The sequence below is a fragment of the Camelus dromedarius genome, chromosome 33, assembly GCF_036321535.1.
Source record: "Camelus dromedarius isolate mCamDro1 chromosome 33, mCamDro1.pat, whole genome shotgun sequence".
NCBI lineage: Eukaryota > Metazoa > Chordata > Mammalia > Artiodactyla > Camelidae > Camelus > Camelus dromedarius.
Genome location: NC_087468.1, coordinates 5,032,233 through 5,056,729, shown reverse-complemented (window position 1 = coordinate 5,056,729; position 24,497 = coordinate 5,032,233). Strand labels below are relative to the sequence as shown.

General features: G+C 56.1%; 1 protein-coding gene across 3 annotated transcripts in view; it reads left to right on the top strand.

Annotated features, from left to right (window-relative positions):
• Positions 1-7,408: 7,408 nt before the first annotated feature.
• Positions 7,409-24,497, top strand: part of SH3RF3 (SH3 domain containing ring finger 3) — a 117,035-nt gene continuing 99,946 nt past the window's right edge. For all 3 annotated transcript variants that reach the window (XM_064481757.1, XM_064481758.1, XM_064481756.1), the window contains exon 1: positions 7,409-9,001. In XM_064481757.1, the coding sequence (XP_064337827.1) occupies positions 8,468-9,001 (534 nt within the window). In that variant the 5' untranslated portion in view covers positions 7,409-8,467. The remainder of the gene's footprint in view (positions 9,002-24,497) is intronic.

Below are 24,497 nucleotides of genomic sequence, written 5' to 3'. Positions count from 1 at the left end.
TTCTGCCCCCCCCCACCGCCTCTGTATATGGGGAATTGAGCATAGGAGCCCCACAGCTGTCCCGTCCCCTGGCTCTGTGCTAAGTGTTGTTTTAAAAAAGGCCCTGAAAATAGAATCTCCTCTCAGAGACTGAAGATCCCAGGAGGGTCCTTTCACCTGCCTCCCTTTTCTATTTCCAAGTCTTGTTTGTGACAAAGTGCTGGCAGGTGGGGTAGGGACGCCAGAGTCCAACACACACGGGCATTTCTGTAGCACAGGCAGAAGGTGGGTTATGAGAGAAACCCCACTTGGGTGTCTCTCCTCCTGGGGTTCCTGGAAGCAGAATTCATTCTTCCTTCTTGCAGGTAGCCATGGCTCCCTGGGTGGGGGACTTCCAGGGGCAATGGACCTAGGACTTTGGAACTACAATAGGACTCAACTGACCCCAAACCTAATGCAAGCAGGTGACACTTTCCATCCTTGGAACTCGGCAGGCTTCCCAGATGCCCCGTCCTAATCCTGCGATCACTTGCCCATGGCACTTAGAGATGGTCAGGGTATTTGAGAGCTGCTTCCAAGTCATGCTTCAGAGCCACAACCCGCAAAAGAACTCCTGGAACTGAGAGAGATTCTCCCTACCCCTGTCTTGGCAATGTTTAAAATTTACATCAAGAATCACAGGTGCTTAGCGCTGTGGGCACCTTCACAGTAACTGGCTCGTCCCGCGGCCAGCGAAGGGCGGCACCTGCACTCTGGCAGCCGCTGTAAGGTCAGCGCTGTGGGATGGTCCTGAGGCCCACGCTTTCCTGCATCAGGTGACATTTCATAGGGGAGGGGTGGGAGCCGAGGTGACGTGTGTCACTCAGGCACAGTCCTCTGGCTGGAGGGTGGGCTCCGGCCCAGAACAGCACCAGGGAGGGTGTGGGTCCCACATCATCACCCCACCAACCAGGACACCACACTGGACATCAGTCAGAAATGGACTTTCATTGCGTCAGGTCATAGAATTTGGTGTTTGTATATTACCAAAACCAGCATTACCCTAGCTGGTGCACCGATGACGGACAGTCACTGCCTGAACATTTTCCTGCTTGGCAGGGCCGTCCACTCTATTTCTGAATTAGTAGATCACTGTTCTTTATCATGATAGAAACCCCTCCCTCAGCCGCCACACATGGAGATCCGAGTCCCATTAGCCACACCCGGATCTGTATTTTCAAAGGTTTACATTTACCAATAGGTGAAGTACAGCTTTACTGTGGGACGGCTGTTACCCACCCATCACACCCCTGAGCAGGTGAGTACCAGGGTGTGCCCAGAACAAGCTCTGATTGGACCCGAAGGGAGAACTCAGCGTCCAGGTCAGTAAAACGCGGGGCCTGGGCTGGATTCTGGGCCCCTCACCTCCTCCAGCTCTCAAAGTCAGCCTGCCTCTGCAATGAGGCTGAAAACCCACTGTATCTGGATGTGATGTTTCCCCAGGAAAAGACTTATTTGCAATCACGTGTCCTTCTAAAACCTTGATCCCCATCAAGAGGTGGACTCTATTTCCTCAGCTCCTTAACCCGATGAGCTCATGTGACAAATGCCTGGACAAACGGGAACAGAGGAAGGGTCCTGTGGGACTCCTGAGGGGCGAGACCTTTCTCTCCGGCCCCAGGCCACCGGGAGAGTCTGCATGTCAGTGCTTTGGCCACAGCCAGGCCAGGCGTGTGAGCCTTGTGGCAGAGTGGAGAAGAGACCTAGCCCTGCCCAAGTGACATATGTGTGAGCAAAATAAACAGCAGTGTCCCAGGGCAGTGGACATTGGACGTCCCATGACAGCCCCATGCTGCCATCCTGTTCCTCTGGTGAGTCAGGCCAATGAGGCCATAGAGCCCACACCAGGCCACCAGGGATTTCCCAGCAAGAAAACAAACCAAAAAAGTCGTGGTATCAATATTTGTACTCTTGTGGTCAGGGACCCTGCTCATTCCCAGGCATTCAGAGAAGGGGGCGTAGGCAGAAATTTTGGAAGGTGGGAGGACTGACTATAGAGGGAATGAGGCTACATGTGTCCGTCCCTGGCGAGGACATCCACATGGGGCGAGGAGCCTGGCTGCAGGAGGGTGGGTGTGGTTGGGGCTGACGGGGACAGTGCCACTGGGAGTCCATGAGTCTGTCTCTGAAGCTCTTCTGGGAAAGCCTCACCTGAGGCCCACACGAGGCTGCAAGCTGGCTTTTCAAGGAGTGTCCAGATCCTCCTTTGGGTGGTGGCCCTGGGGCCATGTGAGCAGTCTGTGATGTGCGCTGAGGCACACGCCAGCTTCTGTGTGTGTTTCACTCGCAAGGTCCGTGTGTTGCACCAGAGCGCAGAGTGGAAGCTGCTCCTGGCAGATTCGCAGCTCTCATCTTTCCTCAGAAGGAGGGGGCATTACCTCACCCAAGGAAAGGCCCCATTACTCCTCCTCACGAGACTGACTGTTCTCCGTTAGCTCTTCCATAAGTATTTCACATTTTTCTATAAAACACATCAATATTATTCATAATTGACACCCTCCCCTTGGATGACTTAGGGCGTACTTCTGCCAAGACATGAATTCAGATGCTAAACTTCATTCAATGTCAATGACGCTGTGATTATTCTGGAAGCTTTTCTTGATATTCAATTTTCATTCATTTTGCTTATGACTAATTTAAATAAGGGACTGTCTTTATGTGTTAAACATGTTGCCAGGGCTTTAGCTGATAACTGCACGGTGCGTGAGCTCCCAGTCTCTTCCCAGATCTGGGGCCAAGCTAAAGTAAAGTGAGCTATGTCTCCAGATTGGAGGAAAATCTATTATAATTCTTTTGAAGACTGTGAGCGAAAATACAGGCAACGGCAGGATTATTTTTAATACCAGAAAGCACTTGCAGTATTTTTGTCACAGCGCTATGGAAACTGCAGTCAGTCACAAGCGGACGCCTCACCGAGCAAAATGTTCCTTCCTGCAGACCTGAGCCAGTTCTGACTCACTTATCTAACTGGATGCTGTGCGGTCAGTCAGAACAAATTCACGTTTGAAACGTCGATGGTCCCAGTAATCACTCCAGCCCACATTTAGTCAGATTGAGCGAAGCCCAGAGGTTGCTCATGGACCCGCTCTGGATGGCCCACGGCCCCCACCCAAAGGGGCTGGCTTCACCCCGTGGTGGCCCTGCAGCCCCTGCACCCTGAGAGTGGCAGTCACCCCGGGAAGACCTGGCCTGTCAGGGATCTGGACTCACCTTCTTTTACACCAGGGGCATTCCAGGCCCAGTCCCTCCCCACAGGCCACCTCAGCCAGCAGGGCTCCCCGGGGGCACCTCTCAGAATCACCCTCACACTCGGCCGTCTTCTGGCTGGGGGTGCTGGGTAGGGAGGGTCTTCCAGCCTCGGCCACATGCTCGCTGGGTCAGCATCCCGCGAGCACTGCAACCCAGGTCTCAGATCAACCTGGCCTCTTTCTGGACTCTGACCTCTCCTCCAGCCTTCAGTCGGAAAGTGTCTCAGGGCTAAGAAGACTGTGGAAACTGACTCGCAGCCTCTCGGCCCCACATTCCAACAGCTCTGGGGAGAGGAGCTCTGGTCGACACACACAACCGTCCACCTGTCTTACTGTCTGTAATTCAGGTAACTCTTCCCGGCACAAAGAAGGCCCCTGAGGGACCCTGGCCTCGCCGCCACAGCATGGGGTAGTCACTCTGCTTACAGAGCTGTCCACGTTCCCCCAGGACACCAGCCGGGTGTCCAGGCTTCTCAACATGAGGAAGCAAAGGTGAGGTTCTGTAGAGCAATGACACATTCTGCACTTGGACAAATGATATCTGCACCCAAAGTGCCTGGAGCCACTGCCTCACTAGCGACACCTGTGAGCCTGGGACCGACCCTCCGTCACCCTTCCTGCAACATTTGCAGAGCACTCGGTCGCACCTGTAAGGCATCTTGCAGCCTCAGGTGGAACGTGTTAGGGTGACAAGGGTCCCCCTGCTGCAGGCCCCTGTCCTCGTCCTCGTCCTCCAAGGAAGCAGGAAAGGTTCCTCCCTGCAGGTTCCCAGGGAGGAACAGTGCCTCCTTCTCTCACCCATGGCCTCATCCGTCACCTCCAGGAAAATCGTTCCCGGACCCACATGCCCGGCTCTGCGTTCCCTCCGGAGCACCAGACACCTGCACCCGGGCCTGCCAGCACCTCAAACTTGTGCCTAAAATAAGGATCATTGTCTGGCCCCTAAATTTGGTCCCGTGCTCCCCTTTCTGGTCAAGGGTCTTCCTGATGCCTCCTGCCCTCTGCGCTCGGGCCTGACCAGCTGACCAGCCAGAGGAGGCATTTCCTTTCTCCTGTGTATCCAGCACCTGCTGGCTCGTAGGGAGGACATGAGCTTAAATCTGGACATGCGAGGAGCTGGGACTCAGGAAGGGGAGACAGAGCATCTGTGTTGCGTGAGTGCGAGGGACGGGGTCCAAGGGGAAAGACCAGGCGTGGTTTCCAGGGAAACAGGAGGGAAGGGGCTGACGTGTGTGCGTGCCCACTTTGTCCGGTCTAACACCCGCTTTGGTGTGGGTTTCCCCGGAAGCAGGTCCTCAGGCAGGTAGCTTGGCTGAGTTGAGGAAGGCCAAGTGCTTTGCAGAGACAGAGCTGAGGTCAGAAGTGAGGCGCTTGCAGGGAGGGTCACAGACCTGCAGGCGGCGGGGCAGCGGGGCGGCGGGGCGGGTGTGTGCCAGACGCAGACGCTATGTTATTACCTCACGCCTGCGTCCACGATACATCCTGTGTGAAATTAATTTTGAGAGCTTCGTTCCTTTTCGTACAAAGAAAGTGCAGTAGAAATGCGAGCTGTCAGATGCCCACAAGCATTTATCATGATCTCATACGGTCTTGGATTGAAGGGGGGCTTAGCGGTCAGCAGGTTCAGCCTCTTCAAATTTGGTGCCGCCCAACTGTGTGGAGGTTTATTAAATGCGTACCAACCTTGGGATGGTTCCTGATGGGTCTTAAAGACCAATAAACACAGGCTTTGCCCTTGAGGAGTTTGCGGGCAGAACATGAAAGGTGCAGGAAAAAAGAGCCACGTGGATTCAGAAGAAGGGCAACCAGGAAAGGCATCATGGAGGAGGTGGTCTGTGAGATAGATGGGGCTTCGTTGAGGAGCAGAAAAACGCAGAGAGTTCACACACGAGGCGGGAAGGTGGGGTCATGGTTGGGGGGGAAAGGCACCTCCTCCCTCCCTCCCTCCTCCTCCCTCTGCCCCCCTTCCCCCCACCGCCAGTTCTCACCCTCCCTCTCACAGGCCATCTTCTGAATTCCCAAAATTGTTTTATATGAATGGCTCTTAGCCTTATTTTCTGATATAATTGACTTTCTGAACATGTGCAAATTTAACTGAGTAACATAAAACTGCATTTGTAATACTTCAGCTATTCAGTTCGCACCCTTAAGTTCCTTGACTCTGCAGCCACTTCCCTTGGCTGCTTCAACCAGAAACTGCATATGGAGGGCCTGGGGTCATCGTGGTGGCATTTATCTTTTTGGCTAACAGCATTTTTCTGAGAACTGAACTGGGTGCCAGCTCTTGAATGTCAGGAGCACCCACGTAAAAAGCAGGCCCCCCAACTTCTTTGCAAAAGCAAGACAACCTGGCAGTGTTGGGCCCTTATGTCCTCAAGGAACGTGAGACTGGCCGGGGCTGAGTCACAGCGTCCGCCTTAGCGAGGCCCAGCTCCCCGCAGTCCCACTCCAAGGCCCTGCTAGCCTCCAGTGCGCCCGGGACGGCTGCCTGCCTGAGCTGTGGCCATGGGTGAGGCAGAGGGCCTGATGAAGGTGGGGTTCGGTGGCCTCGGTCCTGCCTTACAGGGGAGCTGAGGGCAGGTCTGGTTTTGGGCATCTGGGAAGGGAAGGGCCTCTATTGTTCTGTCTGTGTGTTTTGGGCTCTCTCCTCTCCTTCTGGGTGACCCCTGAGGTGCTGCCTGGTTTCATATGGCTGTCCCCGTGGCCAGCACATGCTGGTCCAGAGAGTGACCACCCGGGCCAAGCTGGTGGTAGGGTTTTAAAACTTCCAGCCCACAACAGTGTCTTTGTCAGTGGCTGAAGCCACAGATAAGGTTCTTCTGAAGTTCGACTGTGTCTCCTGTCCTGTGGGCTGGGAAGGAGAGGCAGTGGGCAGAGAGGAAGGGGTAGGTCCCCACATAGAACAAGGTGGAGACCACATCCCCTGGGGCCATATGCAGTGACCTGGCCCCGATCTGACCGGGCCCTGTGGGGGGGCCCCTGATGCCCAAGATCTCTTCCACTCCTTTTAAAACCTCACTAGAGTTGGTTTCTATTGCTCAAAACCAAAAGCACCCATGGTACGTCATCCAAGCAGCCCCTGGGAGTTGAGGAGTTTGCAGGCAGAACTCTCTCTATGAGCCATCCCAGCTCCCCGTGTCCTGTGGCCAAACCACCTGCTTTTGGATCAAGCAATCCAGGTCCTCTGGAAAACTGCCCTTTGTTATTCCTGAGCGTGGGTCAAAGGGTAGAAGGAGGGTCATGTGGGGATGCCTTGTGCCTGTGGTGGGCCCTCCTGGGATGACTGCTCCCAGGTCCACTTCCCCAGGCAGTGCAGGGTGCCTTCCCATCACACCAGCAGTGCTGATGTGAACGACCACGCACCTTGCACACCAGGACAGAGTCCGAGGGCAGGTGGGGCAGGGCTCCTGCGGCCGTCAGAAGTCAGGAGCAAAGTTTTCTCAAACTGTCAGCCTTAGTTCTTGGACTGGGTGTGAGACTCAGGACAGCTGGAATTGAGGTGCTGAGATGTGCATTTAAATCACCTGTAGGCGATGATTTGGAGACTGTTTCTTAATTTCATAAATATTTGCTGAACATCCACTGTGTGTTCCCCAGGCTTTGCCCGAGTTACTGGGGATATTACAGTGTAGAAGTCCATGCCTCTCAGGAGCTTGTGTTGCAGTGGACTGTGATCTTTCCCATGTGTTTGGTTCTGGAGACACAAAGACCAACAAAATCCAGCCTCAATGATTTCATAGCTATAACCCTCACCTTCCTCACATGTAAAATGAAATTAAAATAATGATCTCACAGGGCTGTTCAGAGGATTAAATAAAAAGATACAGATGGGCGTTCTCGGCACAGAAGCCTAAATAAAGATTACCTTCTCCTTGAAAAGTAAAAAAGGCCCCACTTTACTTCACAAAGTTAGCCTGACCCGCTGGCGCGCCCTCCAGAGCTTGTCTCAGCCTCGTCGGGGGCCGTGCAGTCCGGCATCCAGCCGTAGACCAGATGGACCAGGCTGCGCAGGCCGCGCGCTGGGCGCGGAGCGGCCGCGAGGGGGCAGCGCTCGGCAGGGAATCTCCGCCACCGGCCGCGGCCCCCCTGTCCGTGCGCTCTTGCGTCGCTCTGACGCACCCGAAGGCGGGCGCTGGGAAGGAGACCGCAGCTCCCCTCGCCTGTGCCTCCCGAGGAGGGGTCGAGCGGGTCCTCCGGGGCGCCCTGCGCGAGCCTGGGGTCTGGCGGGCAGAGGCGCAGTCTCGGACCCGCGTCCCCGGGAGGACCCCAGCGCCTTCCCCTCCGCTTCGCGCGGCGCCCTGCGCCCACCCCGGCTCCAGGGCTGTCACTTCCGCGCGCCGCCGGGTAGCGGACCGGGCCGTCGTCGAGGATGCCCGGGTGTTGGCTGCGTCCCCAAGCTGCTGATCGGCTTTGCCCCGGGAGGCAGTCGGGATAGCGCCGCCCGAACTTTCCTTCGCGGCGGCGTCAGGCGGAAACACCCCGCTCCGAGGTTCATGGAGAGCGGAGGGAGGCTCGGGCGCCAGAGGGGACAGGCCTAGGCCTGCGCGGGAGAGCGCCGCGGAGTTCCTGGGGGCTCTGGAGGCTCCATAAGGGCAGGACTGGTGGCCGGCGTGCGCCCAGGAGGAGTCAGGCCCAGAGCGCGCTGCCCCTTCCCGGCGCCCCGCAGTGACCGTGACCTCGGCGCGCTCCCCGCGCACGTGCTCGCGGCCGAGGACGAGGAGGGGTCCGGCTACACCCGCCGGGCAGCGACTCGCCCGCAAGCCCTGGGAGCACAGAGGCCGTGCGGGGGAGCGCGCACGCTGCGCCCCCGCCTCCCCGAAGATCGGACTGGCCGCTGCTGGCGCAGAGCCGCCGGGTGTCGTGCCCGCCCGGTGGCGCCGCTGGACCCCGTGCGGGGCGGACTCGCGGGAGGACAGGTGTAGCCTGCATACGCTGGCGGCGCGCGCGGAAGAACTGGGTGGGCTCGGCGGTCCGGCGGGGGCTCGCAGGGCTCGGAGCTCCGGTCCCTGCCACGCAGGCGGGTCGGCGCCACTTGGCGCCGCCAGCCTCAGGGAAGGAAGTCGCGGCGTATCTCGGTCCCCCAGCGGCCGTCCGGGCGCGACCCTGGCGCCCACTGCCCGCAGCGGCTCCCGCAACGGCCCCGGGACCTAGAGGTGCGGCCCCGGGACCTAGAGGTGCGCGCGGCCGCCGGTGCCGCCCCCATGCTACTCGGAGCGCCCAGGCTGTGCGCGTCCAGGGCGGCCGCCGCTGCGCAGAGCGAGGGCGACGGCGACAGGCTGGGCAGGGACATGGACGAGTCGTCGCTGCTGGACCTGCTGGAGTGCTCCGTGTGTCTGGAGCGCCTGGACACGACGGCCAAGGTGCTGCCCTGCCAGCACACCTTCTGCCGCCGCTGCCTGGAAAGCATCGTGTGCTCGCGGCACGAGCTGCGCTGCCCGGAGTGCCGCATCCTGGTGGGCTGCGGCGTGGACGAGCTGCCCGCCAACATCCTGCTGGTGCGCCTGCTGGACGGCATCCGCCAGCGTCCCCGCGCCGGCGCCAGCCCGGGCGGCAGCCCGCCCGCGCGTCCTGGTCCTAGCCCGGGCCCGGGCCTCGGCTCCAGCCCGGAGGCGGCCTCGGCGCACGGGGATTGCGGGGGCAGCGCCCCTGGCTCTCCAGTCCTCCTCTCTGCGGCGACCAGCGCCACCGCCAGCCTGCGCGAGCTGGCGACTGGCAGGAACGCGCCCCTGGCGAAGGTGAGTATGAGCTTCACTGAGAGGGGTGGGCAGTGAGGAAGGACAGCGGACCAGAAGTGCTCCACGGTGGCCTGTGCCTTGCTCTTCTTTTCGACTTGCTTTTCTCCAGGGCCTTGAGAGCGCAACCCTTCAAGCCCCACTTAACAATTCTAGGACGCTGCGTGCTCCCATCCTGCCCCCTCCCCTCTGCACTTCTAGTTGGCACCTGCTGCCCACCCATCCTCTCCCTCTGGAATCCCTTTCCCTCCACCTGCACCTGCTTGATGGTGGCCTGTGGTCCCAGAGAACCTTGCCTGTGTGTGTGGCTGCACCACATCCTCCCTCTGCCTCCCATCGCCCTCCTCCAGCCCCTCTCCGGGCTGGGCCTCTTTCTCCACATTTTAACTTTGCTGGGCTTCCATCTCCCCGGGTGCAGCCTTCTTCTTCTGGACCCCTCCGGTGAACCCTCTGCACAAACCTTGCCCACTGGGACTGAAGTCAGTGCTTTCCCGGGTCTGGCCTTTGGGAAGAGTGTGGGCCTCCTGCCTGGTGTCCGGGAAGGGAGATCAGGCAAGGAGGCAAGTGAGTGACTGGGGCTGCGGGAGGGAGTTGTTCACCTGGAGACCGGGAGTGTTTGGCTCAGCCCCTCTTGGACTTGGCCTGTCGGTCAGCCCTGGTCCTCTCTGGTCCTCCCCGGGCTCGCAGGCCCACTGCCTTCCCGCGCGGTTTTTATTTGAGGGTTTTTATTGGTGTAGCCACATTGTACAGAGTAGACGGCTTCTGTTTCAGTCAAAGACCTTGTCTTGAGGGTTCTGGCGATTTGGTTTCAAAAGCTGGTTAGTGTGTCATTTCACACCCTCTGCCACCTCAGGAGCTGTTGCTGGGGGAGGCAGGCCCACGGGGTGCTGGAGTAAGTGAGGCGAGAGGTGCTACTCATGTTTTGTGTTCTCTTTAAATGCAGAAAAGCTCATTTAAAGGGTTGCTGATTTATTGTAAAGTGCCATTCATTTTAGAAAGACAACCAGATTCCTCTCCTTTTGGCTTTTTAAAGCTTTCACGGTGCATTAACTGTTTAAATAATCCTTCCCCTATGGGTGGTGCCGAGATGAGGGACAGTTCTTCGTCCGAATTGCTCAGCACTGCAGTGCCTCTGAGGTTAGAACTGAAGTCCTTGGGTGCTGTGTCAGAGGTGAAAGTCAGACTTTGCCAAACTGGGTTTTTCCTGTGGGCTGGGGAGACTAGACCCTCAAGAATAGTCAAGGAATTTTTCTACTTGGGATCCCTGCTCAAGGGGAATTGTGTTCATTTGGTTTTCATTGTGATTCAACCCAGTTACAAGTGTTCTGTCACACATTTTCAAGCGTTTCTTTCCTCCCTGCGTTATTATTTGAGGCGTTACCATTAAAGGTCTTTATTTGTAAAATAAGAGGGTTACCTCTTCCTGCTCGGAGAGCTGGATGGTCTTTGGCATGACACTTCCAGGGAGGATGTTTGGCGAGTCAAATTGATCAGGAGGGTGGAAGGTAGCATCTGGCAGCTCCCAGAATCTGTGACCTTTGTAGCGTTTAAAGAAATTTGGGAAGGGGTTGAACGTACAACTTTTAGTAATGATGCTTAGTACCAGGGAATTAGCTTTTTGTCGCCTGGATTTTGGCGTGATTGGTTGATGTTCTCTCTGGACACGGGTAGTGATCAGACTGTGCCCAGGGCTGTCTGAGCTTAGGTGACACTGGAGCACATTTCTTTTTTCCTGTTTGTTATCATCTAAGTGTGACCCTTAGTCTTCTTCACAGCATCCCCTGCCCCTCACTGGGACTAAGCTGGGGTCCTAGAAATTAAATCCAATGTTATGTTTGATCATTTTCAGAGAACAAAGAAAAAGGAGTGGAAGTGAGGACTGTAGCGTCACCTAGCCTTTCCACTCTTTGATTTTTAGTAGTTGGTGGGAGTCTTCCGGGACAACCAGACGTCCTCACAGAGGGCTGCCCCGTCAGCATCCCTGGGAGTGTGGTGGGCAACACCTTCAGCTGAACATTACCTCCAAATCGGCTCTGGTCCTTGACCGCCCAGAGGAGTAACTGGGATTCACAGCAAGGATGGAGGCTGGATCTTGTTGCGTATTGTTTAATAGCCGGGCACTCGTTCTCAGCGAGGACCACATATGCCTTAGGAGTCGGTGACTGTAAACAGAAGACAGCCCCCGTTTCCCAGTAGGAAGCATCTCCAACCTTCCTTTGGACCTGTTGGGGCGTGTGGACTTTTCAGGTGGGTGATAAACGGATATCTGCTTGGATGGTTTGTTAGTTTAGTTACAGTAGCTGTTAGGGACGCGTCCGCACAGAACGTACTCACTCCTGTTTGGTTCATGAAACACTTTTACCTGTACCTTTTCCCCAAGTTTCATGGACCTTCCCACCTGCTTGGCAGAGCTGTGCTCTGAGCTGTACCGTTTGAGACAAGGCCTTTAGATCAGTTAATTATGCTGCCCTGGGACTTGTACGAACTCACGGTGTCCACGGCCCAAGGCTGTTAGCCCGCTGGCCAGCACTGTGCTGCTGCTTAAAGCCGCCCAGAAGGCCTGTCTCACCGCGACCATTGCAGTGGCTGAGTTTATCAGCCTCGCTTTTTTTGTTTTGCTTTACAATTTAGCAGGTGACCCTTTGAACACCCTAACTAGCCTCAAAGGAGGTCTTCAGGCCAGCTTGTCTTTCTAAGAGGGTCTGTGGTTCCCAGCTGAATAATTTGAACGGTGCTTTCAGTGTGTCTGCATAAAGCTCTAATATCAGACAGTGCCAATTTGGGGGGAGTGATTGTTTTGGGGAAATCCCTCGTCTTCTACCTGGGCGTACACAGAACTTGCTGCATCCCTACACGGCTGGACACCACCCTGGGTGAGCCAGACGGTGTGTCCCTGCTGGAGCTGGCGTTCAGGGTCAAAACCCTCTGCGGAGGAGGCTCCAGGCAGCACGGGGCTGGTGCCAGTCAGAGCCCTGGGAAGGTTAAAGGAAGGACGTCATCACAATTAAAGAACTGTAGAAAGCTCGGGAGGTACTTTTGCTGGTGTAAAACATAGGCTCTAGAGCCTGATTAGTTCGTTGCAGGTACTTGGGGGTGTATTTCAATTGGAAACCTCTGTGTATCTTCGGCCAGTGTGTTGGGACCCAGTAATGGGAACAGTCAAATTATGTGGAGAATCACACAGACATCTATTAGGTATTTTATCTCATAAACACACACACATGCATTTACCATTTTTTGATGCAAGACTTTTCTTTGAGTTCCAAGTTGTTCTTCTAGTTTAAACCACAGTCATAATTTATGATCTTCTATTTATTTCTTTCAAATGGACTGAGAATGAACAGACTTTTCAAAGAATTCTGAGTGGAGGGAGATTTTAAATAATTCCCCCTCGATATTTCCTGTTTTTGCTCTTGCCAATTTAACAGTTTGAAAAGAGGTCTCTTTGGTGAGTCGTTCCTAAGTGGGCACCATGGTTTTCCAAAGAGTGAGGCTTTTTTGCACTCAGACTTCTTTGGTCTACATAATATTTAATTAAAGTTTATATTTGTATATAAGTGTATAGAGTACACGTGCAGAAACGTGCTTGGGAATCCAGACAGTGGATTCCTGGTGAACATGGGCCTCCCCTGGAGGGACAGGTCTGTGGGGATGGACACCCAGGCCGTCCTGGGGAGGCAGTGGGGCGGTGGCTGGCTCAGCTGCTCTGTGAGTCTGGAGGGCATCACCATGTTCTGTCATCCACAGCTGGGCAGCTTGTGTAGAGATTCTTTGATTGACAGTGGCCAGGTGCTGCCACCGTCCTGAGAAGTGGTGGCCTCATGACTGCTCTGAGACCCAGAGAGACTGCTGTTTGGGCAAAGTCAGGGAGCTGGCAGGGCTCAGGCCTGGCCCCCCGTGTCCAGCTCTGCTGCGTCTGCAGGGCTGCTCCTGTGGTTTGGTCTTGGGTGTAACGAGGGCTCCAGAGAAAAGCTCCGGCCGCTCCTGGACAGGGGCGCAGGTGGCTGTGGTCTGAGCGCAAGAGGCAGATGCCTGCCCTTGTGATGGCAAAGTCGTCTGGGACGTGTCTGCAGAAGGGCCCTGGGTGTGGCGCCGATCCCGCCCACGGTGTGTGGGGCCAGGTGGGCCGTGCGGGTGTCCGTTCTTCCTGATGAGCAGCTGGTCATGTGGATGTGGAGCCAAGGCTCTGAGACCCCTCGCTCAGGGGCCCCGGGCTTGGGGTGGACTCTGGACCCACTAGCTCCTGGCTGCCCACTCAGAAGCCTCTCACAGCCACCACCAGTCAGTCAGCGCCCTGGCCGAGTTATGGTGACCGGATTATTGAGTGTTGACGTCTAATCCGAGGGCCTCAGTCTGTTTGTTTCACCTTTAACTTACTTCCAAGTTTTATCTTTGTTGTTGGAGGCAGTGTTCTCGAGCCTTACAAGCGCCACTGGACTGAAGAAAGGTTGGAAGCACTGTCTGTGTTCAGGAAGGCATCCGGGAGGAGTCCTGGTTTGCACTGCCTCACTGGCTGGGGCTCTGCTGAGAGGGACACCCTGCCTCGTCTGCAGGGCAGGCTGGCTTGTCCACGCTGCCCTCGCCTGCAGGACGATCGCACATCCGCAGGCCCTCTGTTCTGCGTGTGCCAGTCGGTGGTGCTGGAGGGGGGCTGTCAGTAGCACTGGGTTGTTTCTGGTGTGCATTTCAGTTCAGTCTGCATTGCATCTCTATTTTTAGTTAACATGCTCTTTTTCGAGGTATGTTTTTGAAGTAAAACCTCAGCAAGGACTCCATTACAGGGAAATGCTCTTGGTGGCACTTTGAGAGGCCAAGGTCACTTTTCATCAGATTTGCCTTGCTGGGAAGATCTTGAGATCTGATGGATTAGAAACACGTGTGTGATGTGTGTCCTGTTGGAAATCTAACCAGCCTTAAAAGACGAGGGTGTTGAACAGAGGATCAGCAGTGGTGAACAGTTTAAAACCCGTGACGTGGCCCCTCCTCCCTCCAAGAGAAGCTGGAATAAAGCAGTGAATGAGGTGGCAGCAGTTTGAATTGTACTCAGCGGTTGCGGCTTCTTTGAGCTGGACTCCGGCCTTGGTGGCTCATGGACATTGAGAGATGCTGCCATGTGTTTAGGTGTGACTGATCATGGCCATCACCTGCAAAGTAAGATATGATGATCCTTGCATCTCTGCTTGATGGGATGTGTGTGCTGCTCATGTGAATATATGTGCATTTAAGTGAATTAGAATTCGCTGCAGGGATTTAGGTCCACAGGACAGTGAGAGGCATTTAAAAACACTGGCACCAGGAGCAGGTGTGGATTGTTGTGGAGCGCCGAGTGGGGCAGGGGTGTTGGGAACGCTGGGTGGCAGTGGGGCCATCATGCAGCAGCTCACTGAGTGCGTATCTGAGTACCTACTGTGTGCCAGGCCCTGCAGCCGGCACCAAGGTATTGGGACAAGAAATATTTAGGTCTCTGGAAGGTGGCACAGGACTTCCTTGCCACCTTGCCACCTTGCCACCTTGCCAGCCAGTGGAGCACCAGGCTCGTTTTCAAAGCAGCTGCTGTGCGTTCCTTCCTTCTTCATGACATCGAGGCACCTCCACCTTATCCCTACGTGTGTTCTAGAAACTCCTCTGTAGGAAATAAATCTCCACTGTTCGTGGATAAACCACTGGACTCCTTAACACTTTGCAATCACACTCCCAATTCTCCGTAACTTAAAGATTGCACCCATTTCCTTTCCCAAGCAAATCTGAAGGTAATGAAAGCCAGTGTATTTGTGTGGTGTTGGGACCCGCGCAGGCAGGTGGCCTGTGCCAAACTAACATCACCTTGAGGCATGTAGCGTGGGAGCTCACCTTCGTCTGCCGTGGGTTCGCTCTGTCACCAGCAGTGATTGGACAGGTGCGGGATGACAGGTCGGTGCCCTTGCGGATTCTGTGGCTGCGTTTGTACTGAAGGGTTCTTCTGGATTTGGGGACTGTCTGGTGTCGCTGTTGGGTGAGCCAGGAGCTGGTGGGGGTCTCCTGGACCGCAGGTGTTTCCCCTTGGAAACTTGTTTTTTCCTGGAGTTAAGTTGTTGCCCCGACATCTCAAATGAGGGACAGGTCTTGGGTTCTGACGGAGCTAGAGCCCTGTCCTGGGACCTCACAGCCAGGAAACGCCGGGTGGCTCTTCAGGTTGTGGTGTGTCCTTCCATGAGGACGGTGTGTCCCTTCCTGGGTGTGGGACGCCTGGGGCTGTGGGCGAGGCCCCGCCATCCGCTCTTGGTGTGATCCATCGTCTGTGGAGGCTGCATCTCAAACACAGCTGCTGTGAGGACGAGACAGTGACCGTCCACGCAGATGGTGCCCACATCTCAGAGGGGCCACCCGGGCACCTTCCCAGAAGAGCTGGCCAGTTTTCCCTGCGACAAAGCATGGTTCCTGAAGACAGCCTTCGTGCAGTGGGTCTGCGGTGGCCCCGGGTCAGCAGGCCCAGTCCCTTCCCAGGGGAGGAGCTGCCTCGGGCCGAGGTTCGGTTTCTGAAGGTTGGCTTTTGACCGGCCCTCTTGGGAAGCGATGGCGGTTGCTGCCGAGGGAAGGAAGCACCGAGGGTTTGTCCTGATGAGGGGAAGGGGCTGTCGGCAGAGGACACTCTCTCTAAACTTCCGGGGAATTCTGTCAGGTTGAGGCATTTCCAAGGGTGTCAATTTCCAAGGTGACGATTGCTGTGTTGACAGGCATGGGTAGGCGTGGCCTCCTGCTGGTGGAGTGTGACCTGGCGCACAGACAAGTCCTCAGGGTGCTGGTGTTCCCGGTGGGGTTGCCATGGTGGCTGCGGTGTCCCCAGCAGCACCTGGTGGGGGATAAGCTTTATGTTAATGTCTGTTTATCTTAATGATCTATTTATGCCAAGTGGTCTATTAAAATAATATTATGGCAGTTACATGAGGTTTGATTTGGAGCAAAGTTAAATAAACAGTAAGTCGATTTAAAGAAACTTACTGAGTAAATGCTGTGAGGATGGGGCGTGGATGACGAGTTTGGGTAAAAACCGCCTGGAGTCCTGGAATGAGCAGACTTCATCTCCCCGAGCCTCTCGGCTTTGACCTTGTACCCTGATCCCTCGGGGCCTGGGCTGCCCTCGGGCTGAGGATCTGTGAGCTGGGAGGGTGGAGGGGGTGAACGTGAGAAGCAGGGTGGCCTTTTGTGCTCAGAAGCCAATTTTTGGAAATACTGCTTTTTGGTTTTTCAACCCAAATAGCAAGTGTGGAAACAGCCTTTGGGATTTGTTTGAGGCCAGAAATAAAAATGGGCAAGAAATTTCAAGTGTGACAAGTGTCTCTGGAGCCCTGCCTCCTGCGGCTGGTGCCCTCCTGGCTCAGAGCTGTCCTCATGCCCTGGACCTGGCCGAGTGCGGCCACAGCAGAAGCGGGCGTGAGGGTCAGGGGCACCGAGCGAAAGACACGGTCGAGCAGGTTCTCTGCTCCCCTTCGTCCCTGGAGTGAGGGCCGGAGGGGAAAGGGGAGGCGGGCCCTGGGCTGGTCCTGTGCTCACAGCAGGGCTGTGGGCCCCACACTCTGGTTCCCTAGAGGCTCCGGGCAGGCTCCCATCCTGGCAGGGCTGTCTGATGAGGGAGATGATGAGCCTGAGCTGGTGTTGCCACCCTGGGGCTGGGGGTCAGCTTTGATTTTCCCTCATCAGCTGTGTCTGGGTCATCACGGTCTAGCACAACTCTCTCCAGGGGACAGTTAACTCTATGACTTTCTGCTCTCGAGTCAGGACCTGAGTCAGCCGCGTCCGCACCACACTCCCCGCCAGGATGGTGCTGCTCTGGCCTGTCCGCTGGGCCCCTCCCCAGGCAACTGTCCTGAGATTACGCTTGGGTCACAGGTCCCTCCTCTTCCCTCAGGCAGGTTCTCGGCCCCTCGTCCTGCACACTGGCCCCTGCTGCATGGCCAGTAACCGGCCTGCCCTTCATCCCCAATCATCACCTGCCCTTTGCTTACGTGAGACCCCACCTTCGCCGCCAGTCTGTCTGAGCCTCCCTCCTGTGTCCTTGGGATGCTACAGAGCAGAGGCAGGGGTGGTGACCACCAAGACTTGCTTCTTACACACCTGTGCCCCCACTGCCCTGCACTCACCCTCTGTCCCCCGTTTACCTCCCAGCACTGACCCGGTGTCGCTGACCTGACTGCCCTGTGCACCCAGGCCATAATATCCCCCATTCTCACGGGATGTCTGTGCTTCTCCAGAGCCTAGTCCCTGATTGCCTTTGGGGTCTGGGGTTTCCTCCCCTGTGCAGGTTGCAAGTTCATCAGGGTCAGGTCCATGCTGTCCCAGCATTTGTGCACGGGAACAGGAATCCGCAGCTGACCTGGTGATGGTCACGCCTGCGCCTGGAGGGCTGCGTGGGCCTCGCCGTGTGCCCCGGCCAGTGCTGGGCACAGTGTGCCATCTGTGCTGCAGCATCCCCGCCTGCAAGGTGGCAGCTGAGCAGAGCACGGGCACCTCTGGGTTGTGGGCTGATGAGCCCCTGTCGGAGGAGCTGGCTGTGCAGTAAGCGCGGGGGCCGTGGGCTGGGGGCTGGCGTGACTCCTGAGCCTTGGGTTTTCATAATAATAAGCGTTGGAATGTGTGACCCCCGGCAGTCGGGCTGGGACCCCAGGAGGGACCTGGGGACAGGGTTGAGGCCCCCCAGAGCCTGCAGCTGGAGAGCCTTTTTCACCCTTTCCTACCCCCTTCGGATGTCCCATTCCTCTGGTTTCCACATCACCCACTGGAGCCAGACACTCAGGGTGCTCGGGGTATATAACGACCCCCCCCCAGCCCACTCGGTTCTCAGCATCCCCAGCACAGGGGGAGGGGGGACTGAAAGAGGCTCCTTGCGACCCCACAGCCACCCCTCAGTGGGGCTGCCCCTGTGTCTGCAGACCCTCCGCCCTGACACCCTCCCCACCGTGTCTCCTGGCCCCTGTGCCGCAGAGTTCCCGTTCTAGGAGCCCCCGTCCTCACCGCATTCTTTAGCCCCATTCCTCTCAAGGCCCTGCCCACGAGCTCTTCTTGGCTCCCTGTCTGTCGTCTCTGCTCCTTGACCCTCTGGGGGCCTCCCCTCCAGCCCCAGCCTCCTGGAGGCTCTGGCCTCCCTGTGCATTGTTCAAGCATGTTGTCTCCCTTCCTGTCTCGTCTCTGGTCCTTTTCCCTCCTGGGAACCCTGCAGTGAGTCAGGGAGTGGATTTTCTTCTTGTCCAAAAGACAGGTGTGGACCGTGCCTCCTTAGAGGGGCCTGTCCTTAGACCACAGCGTCGGCCTCCACTGCGAGGCTCACGAGCAGAGGTCAGTGCAGCCGCCCTTGGGGAGCCCAGAGCGGGGGCACCCTCGGGCAGCATGGTGGCCACGCACAGTGAGGGAGCACCCCGTCTGCATTATTTATTATTTCTGCCTGCTGCTTGGTGCACACGTCTGAGAAGAAGCCCATGCGGATGCGCTGTCTCCCTGCGCGGAGTGGAATTCTAAACACAGGCCCACAGAGGTCCAGAGGAAGGTGCCACGTCAGTTACTCAAGAGGGGCGTGCACGGTCTCCCACTATCACGAGTCCCAGGTCTTTCAAAAGGGATTTATTTCTTAACTGTCCACTAAGTGACCTTTCCAGTTGTAATTTTCTGCTCCTAGTTCTCAGGGCACTTGGTCGAGTGAGTTGAGTTTTCTCCTAAGTGTGAGAAGTGTTAACTTAACATCAGTTGTTTAGGTGACACGTCCAGAATCAGAGCCTGACTGGTTCATTTTCCCTTAGTAGTGAGCACGTGCCGTGTATGTAAGTAGGTTTCTGCACGTACCTACACGCACACATGGAACACATGCTCACACTGGTCTCTGTATACGTTACGTGGTCACAGGTATTAATTTGGTCAGCAGTTCGTCCCTTTGAACAAGGTTTGGGGAGGTTCTTCTTTCTGCTGGCCTTAGTCTCACCTGGCACCTCGCCCTGTGTCATCGGGGTGGACGGCCCTGTCCGTCCTGCAGGAGGGACGCTGGTTCCACCCCTGTAGCTGCAGGATGCGGGCGGCAGCTGGCCTTCTGGGCACAGCTGGGCAGAGCGGGTGGCGTGAGGGCCGGGGATGTGAGAGCTGCCGGGCCAGGCCCAAGTGCCACTCACAGCTGCCCGGGGCCCGGAGGAAAGCTGGCATCGTGGGGCAGTGTCTTCTGGACAGACCGGCTCGATGCTGCGGCTGGAAGTGTGTGCGGATTTCTGCACGTGCAGGCGGGGGCGCGTGACCAGCAAAGGGAGGGTGAGATTGGCTCCTGGGAACACGGCTGCTGCCGGGGCCGCTGTGATAATAGACCCATTAGATTGCAGTGAAGTGCGTGATGATGTGTAATTAGCGGTGGCATCAGTCAGGCAGGAACCACAGCGTTAAAGACGTGCGCAGGATCGTTTCCCAGGCTGAAATGCTCCCCGTGACTTGAGCGGGACGTGGAGCGCGTGCATTTGACTCACGCGTCTGCTGCTGTGTTTCCAGACCGGCTGCTGCTCGGCAGGACAGCTGGTGTCCTCTTAAGTCTCCAGTATTTGTAGTGACAGCGGCCACCGTGGTTTTAAAAAGCTATTTTAGGCAACTCAACAGCTGGCAGAACGGTTCTGATTGGCGACTTTACCAAAAAAGCAGCTATTTTTGTTCTTGTGGAGCAGGCAGAGCCCAGCTGAGCACTGGTCTGACACTCGTCGGCACTTCCCAGCTTCGGCTCCAAGCCCCTCCCTCCCTCCCCTTCGTGGCTTGTTCAGCCGTGGGCTCTGGGCGGGGGCAGCGAACCCCCCCCCCCCGGCCGCCGTCCACCTGACTGTTCAGACCTCTCTGTCGGACGCCTGGAGCCCGCCTGTCCCACGGGGCCTTGGCTGGAGCTCCAGACTGTTTAATCAGAATCCAGCGTCTGGCAGACACTTCAGTTGTTAATCCGGGTGCTGTTGGTAGCTGTGTGGACAGTCACTTCGGACCCTCTCCTTGGCCTGGGCCTCCTAGCATCTCGCAGACTCCAGACGGAGCGCTCCCTCCCCGGGACGGCACAGACGGGGGAGCTGGGCTCACTTGGTTTCGAGTGCTGTCTGGCCGCCTGTGCCCCTACCGGCGTCCACCGCCCGCTGTCTGGGTGGAAGGGGAGAACCATGCATACCCCAGGCGTCCGCGGCCCTGTGTGATGGGGTCGGGGCCACGGCCGAGACCTCGCAGGGGCGGAGTTGAGTCTCTGATCCCCGGAGGTCACGTCGTCAGGGTCAAGGCCAGGGTCGTGGGGATGCCGGCAGGGACTGTGAGTAAAGTGTGAGTTGACAGATTTCAGGTTCACCGGAGATGTAATCATAAAATTCTATAGTCTAATTGGATTAACTTAGGGTAAAAAAAGCCGTTGAGTTCTCTTTGTAATCCATAGACAATGTTCTTATACTAGACAATTGAAAGTCCTTGAGAAGACTGAGGCCTGTCCTTTATCAGCCCAGTGCCAGGTGGGCTGGAAGCCACTGTCCCCCTGGGAGGGATGTGGAACTCAGCTCTTCTGCTCTGGAAAGTTCCCACCAGGGACGTGGACTCAGGTGTGGGTCAGTTCTTACACCCTTTAAAGCAGCTGTTAGGTTAAGGCCGTGGTCATGAGTCCGGGAGGCATGGAAACCCCGGTTTGGGCTGAATTGGACAAAACATCAACAGACAGACACAGAAACAGCCTGGCTCGTTCGACGCAGCGTCTCCCGGTCTCCCACAGGCGTGCGGTGCCCCCAGGGGCCCTCAGCACACGGCCGGGCCGCCAGCAAGAGGCGGTGGCTGCCTAGCAGTTCCAGGAGTGGTGGGCGTTGTATGGTGTCTGTGACAGGCACCCAGGCGGAGAGGAGTGTCAGGTGCTTTGTTTTGGAGAAAGGAGACAAGGAGGAGACGGCCCTGTGTACAGCCAGGGTGCTGGATGTTTTCAATTTAATTTCATCTCATTCCTGCCTTCACAAAACCTCACTGCAGTTGGTGGCTGAGATCTGCACCTGAGGGCTGGGGTGCTGGGGTACTTTTGTAAATAGTGCTCCTGTGAACACTGGGGTGCATGTGTCTTTACAAATGAGAGTTTTTTTCTGGATATATGCCCAGGTGTGCGGTTGCTGGATAATCTGATAAGTCTATTTGTAGTTTTTTAAGGAACCGCCATACTGTCCTCCATAGTGGCTGCACTAGTTTTCATTTGAGGTGGGAGATTCTACTGGCCGTTCAGAGGACAAGGTGGGAACTTGGCGGCTGTGCAGGACGGCTCCCTGCGGGCAGGCTGGGCAGACTGCGAGGGCACAGCCCAGGCGGTGTCAGGACCCTCAAGAGCCTTGACATTCTCTCTCTCCGCATATTTTGGGCTGTCTTTTGGGCTTGTTCAAACTCATATCATCTGACAGAGAGGTTCCGTCCAGTTGCCTACAAGGGAAGTGGTTTCTGCCTCTTCCCAAGACACTTATTGTGCAGTTGTCTGTGGGCTTTATTGAGTCTGACAATTTTAAAAACCCACACGCATGTGTTCTGAGAGGTGACCAGGAAGTGCGCTCCCGGTCAGCCCCACGGAAGCCCCAGACCTGTTCACTCCCCGACTGGATCGGAATCCCCAGTTCCAGAGTCAGGGCTGAGGCCAGTTTGGCGCCTGGACGGTGGGACTTCCCTCCACGACCCTGGTGCTCACGTTTGATCACTTCCCCCTTTGGTGACCTGGCCTTGGTGTCACTTTGTCTTGACGGCTCTCTGAGGGGTCTGTACGTCACCCTGTTCAGGGAACAGAGGAGGTCGGCTTATGGAGACGTGAAGGCTGGTGAGGTTGGAGGGTTTCACCCCTGAGGTAGACAGAGTTCTCAGCTCTGGTCTGTTTGTCAGATTCGTGGACTGGCAGGTGTTTGCAAATTTGTTTGTTCACTAACCCAGCGTTTCCAGAGCGCAGACAAGGTGGGCTCATGGCTCCTCTTCACAAGCCCAGTCCCCTGACTGCTCAGAGGGCAGCAGATGAGATCTTGGTTGTTGCTTTGACTTAAAAGTGAGCTCTGAGCAGAAATTTATTTTTAAGGATCTCCAGAATCGGTAAAGGGACAAGGTTGCCTCCACTTGTGGATTTTTCCAGGTAGGTGAACTTTAGATTGAGGTGGGCAGTTTTGAACAGCACGACCTTAATAGGGGTTAATTCATTTTTCACCAGCTCTTAGCTGTCATGCCAGTAGACTAGTTTTTAACATGCATCTTAGTTTTGCGTTTTAATTATTTCCGGGGTAAGTGCTGATTTCTTTTTCCTGGGAGTTCTTTGAACATTTTATGCTAATACTTCACGTATCTGGATCACTTAGATTAAAACGCTTCAGTGAGCAAGTGGGGGAGACGCACGAGGCCCCACGACTGTCTGTATTTATATCCACGGGAGACCTCCCCCGACCCCGTCTTCTTCTACTTTGGGTTAACACGCTGGGAAAATTCACTTACTCAGCCTGCGTTCCCGGGTGCCTGCGTAGCGCTAAGTGCTGGGAATTCAAAGGGTAATAGCCTTTGAACATACAATCTAGTCGGGAGGAAAACAGACTGTAGCATAGTTATTTTGCAAAGCTCGAGTTAAGTGGTCATTGTCGAAGTTCATAAAATACATGAGATGCAGAGGAGGGAGCCAGTTATGGAAAGGTCACTTCAGGGAGGGCTGGACGGAGGTGCTTTGGAAGAAGAAGGATGAGTAACGGGAGAGGGTCTCCGACTAGGTGGAACTCCGCCTGCAGAGGTATGTTGAGACCACGTGGTTCACAATTTCTGGGTCTAAAGGCTGGAGGGGTGTAGAAGCCGGTCAGCAGGCGCAACGTGGGTGGAAGCCAGGCTCGGCCTGGAACCTACGTCCCGGGATGGGCATCGCTGGATGGCTGTGGGCAGAGATGATGTGTGTTTGGGGGAGAAGGAGCCTTGTGGCCGGAGGTGGGGTGGGTCATTGGGGGTGAGGTCATGTAGAGGCTCTGTGTTTTGGCTGAGAGGGGACGGCCCCACCAGCACCATGGAGGTGGGAAGACAAGAGAACTGGGGGCCAGACCGAGGGGCGGAGCAGCGAGCCCTTCCCTGGGCGGGGGTCAGGCTTCTTCTAGCTCTGTCACCTGCCTGCCGGGTGACATTCTTTAATGTCCCCAAATCTGAGACAAGAAGTTCTCTTTACTGGGCATAGGGACCTACCTGTCAGCGATGGTGACGTTCATCTTGGAGAGGTCTTTCCTTGGAGACACTCCCAGCCCTGGGCCGGGATGAGGGGGACAGCTCTCTTATCTGGGGCCCCTTGGAGGGGTGCTAACAGGAAGGGTGCACGCTCAGCCTGGGGCTGGAGAACAGGAGAGCCATGCATGGCGGGGGCTTTCACGTCTATAAGGGCACTTGTGTGGGAAGCGGTGAATGTAACAAGCAGGCAGGAACTCATTGGACATGAAATGGTTGGGAAAAGGGTTTCTTAACTTGGGACCATGGCTCCCTAGAGGGTCCGTGGACAGACTTGGGGGCCCCGTGACCCCAGGACCGTGTGCGAAGTCGATGCTGTGATTACTTGTGGAGCTCCTGTTCTCCTGGGACTGTTGGATTCTCCTGGGGGGATGTGACCCCCACAGGTTAGAGTCAAGGTCTAGAGCAAGAACAGGGGTCCAGACGTGTTGGGGTGGGCGCGGGAGGAGGGCCGCCTGGGGGTCCAGACCTCGCCGAGACCCTGCTCCTGTAAAGGAGTCTAACCCTCTGAACAACTGGGGACAGGGATGCCCCAGGGGAAGGTCACAGGAGCCCCTCAGCTGGTCCTCTGCGGGTTTAGACGTGGGGCGTGTCACAGCCAGGAGACCACGCTTGGTTTGTTTGGCTGAGTGTCTGATGACTTGTTTGTCTGATCCGTCCTTCTCCTTTGAGGTGGGGCTTCCTTCCTAAACAAGAAGTTTCTCGGGAGGAAGAGGCTTCTCTGATTGGTGCTTCTACCTCCCAGAGCACCTCGCGTACTCAGAAAGGCAGCAGACCTAACCGCCCAGATCCTTCTCCTAACTGTCCAAACATGTTTCCTCCTTGAGTATAAGCAAAGCAAACAACGCTCACCCTGCACTAAGGCGCTGCCCCTTCCGCCTGTCCCGCCACATGCGAACGGTCCAGGCGAGGCTCCACCGGCCCAGAGAAGCGCCCTCCCCGGCTTCCCGCTCCGCAGCGTCCTGCTGTGTAACTTAGATGACACGGGGCACCCTTTCCTCCCTCCTGGAATCCTCATGGTGCATTCCTTGTGTTGCTCACTTAGATCTAATTAACATCTTTAATTGGCATGTTCTGTAGCTCTGGGAACCGCTTATTGGGTTTCATAGGTGTCTCTGGCAGCACAAAATGTTCAATGAGCGAAATGATTGTTCCAGTGAAATGAACATGCACATTCACTGAGTTAACAAACGAGTTAAGTGATGACTTCATGGAAACTCCTGAGACAGTGGTTTGGGATTATCTTCTCAGCGTAAGATATGGAAATGGACACTGTGTGTGGAGGTTTTTG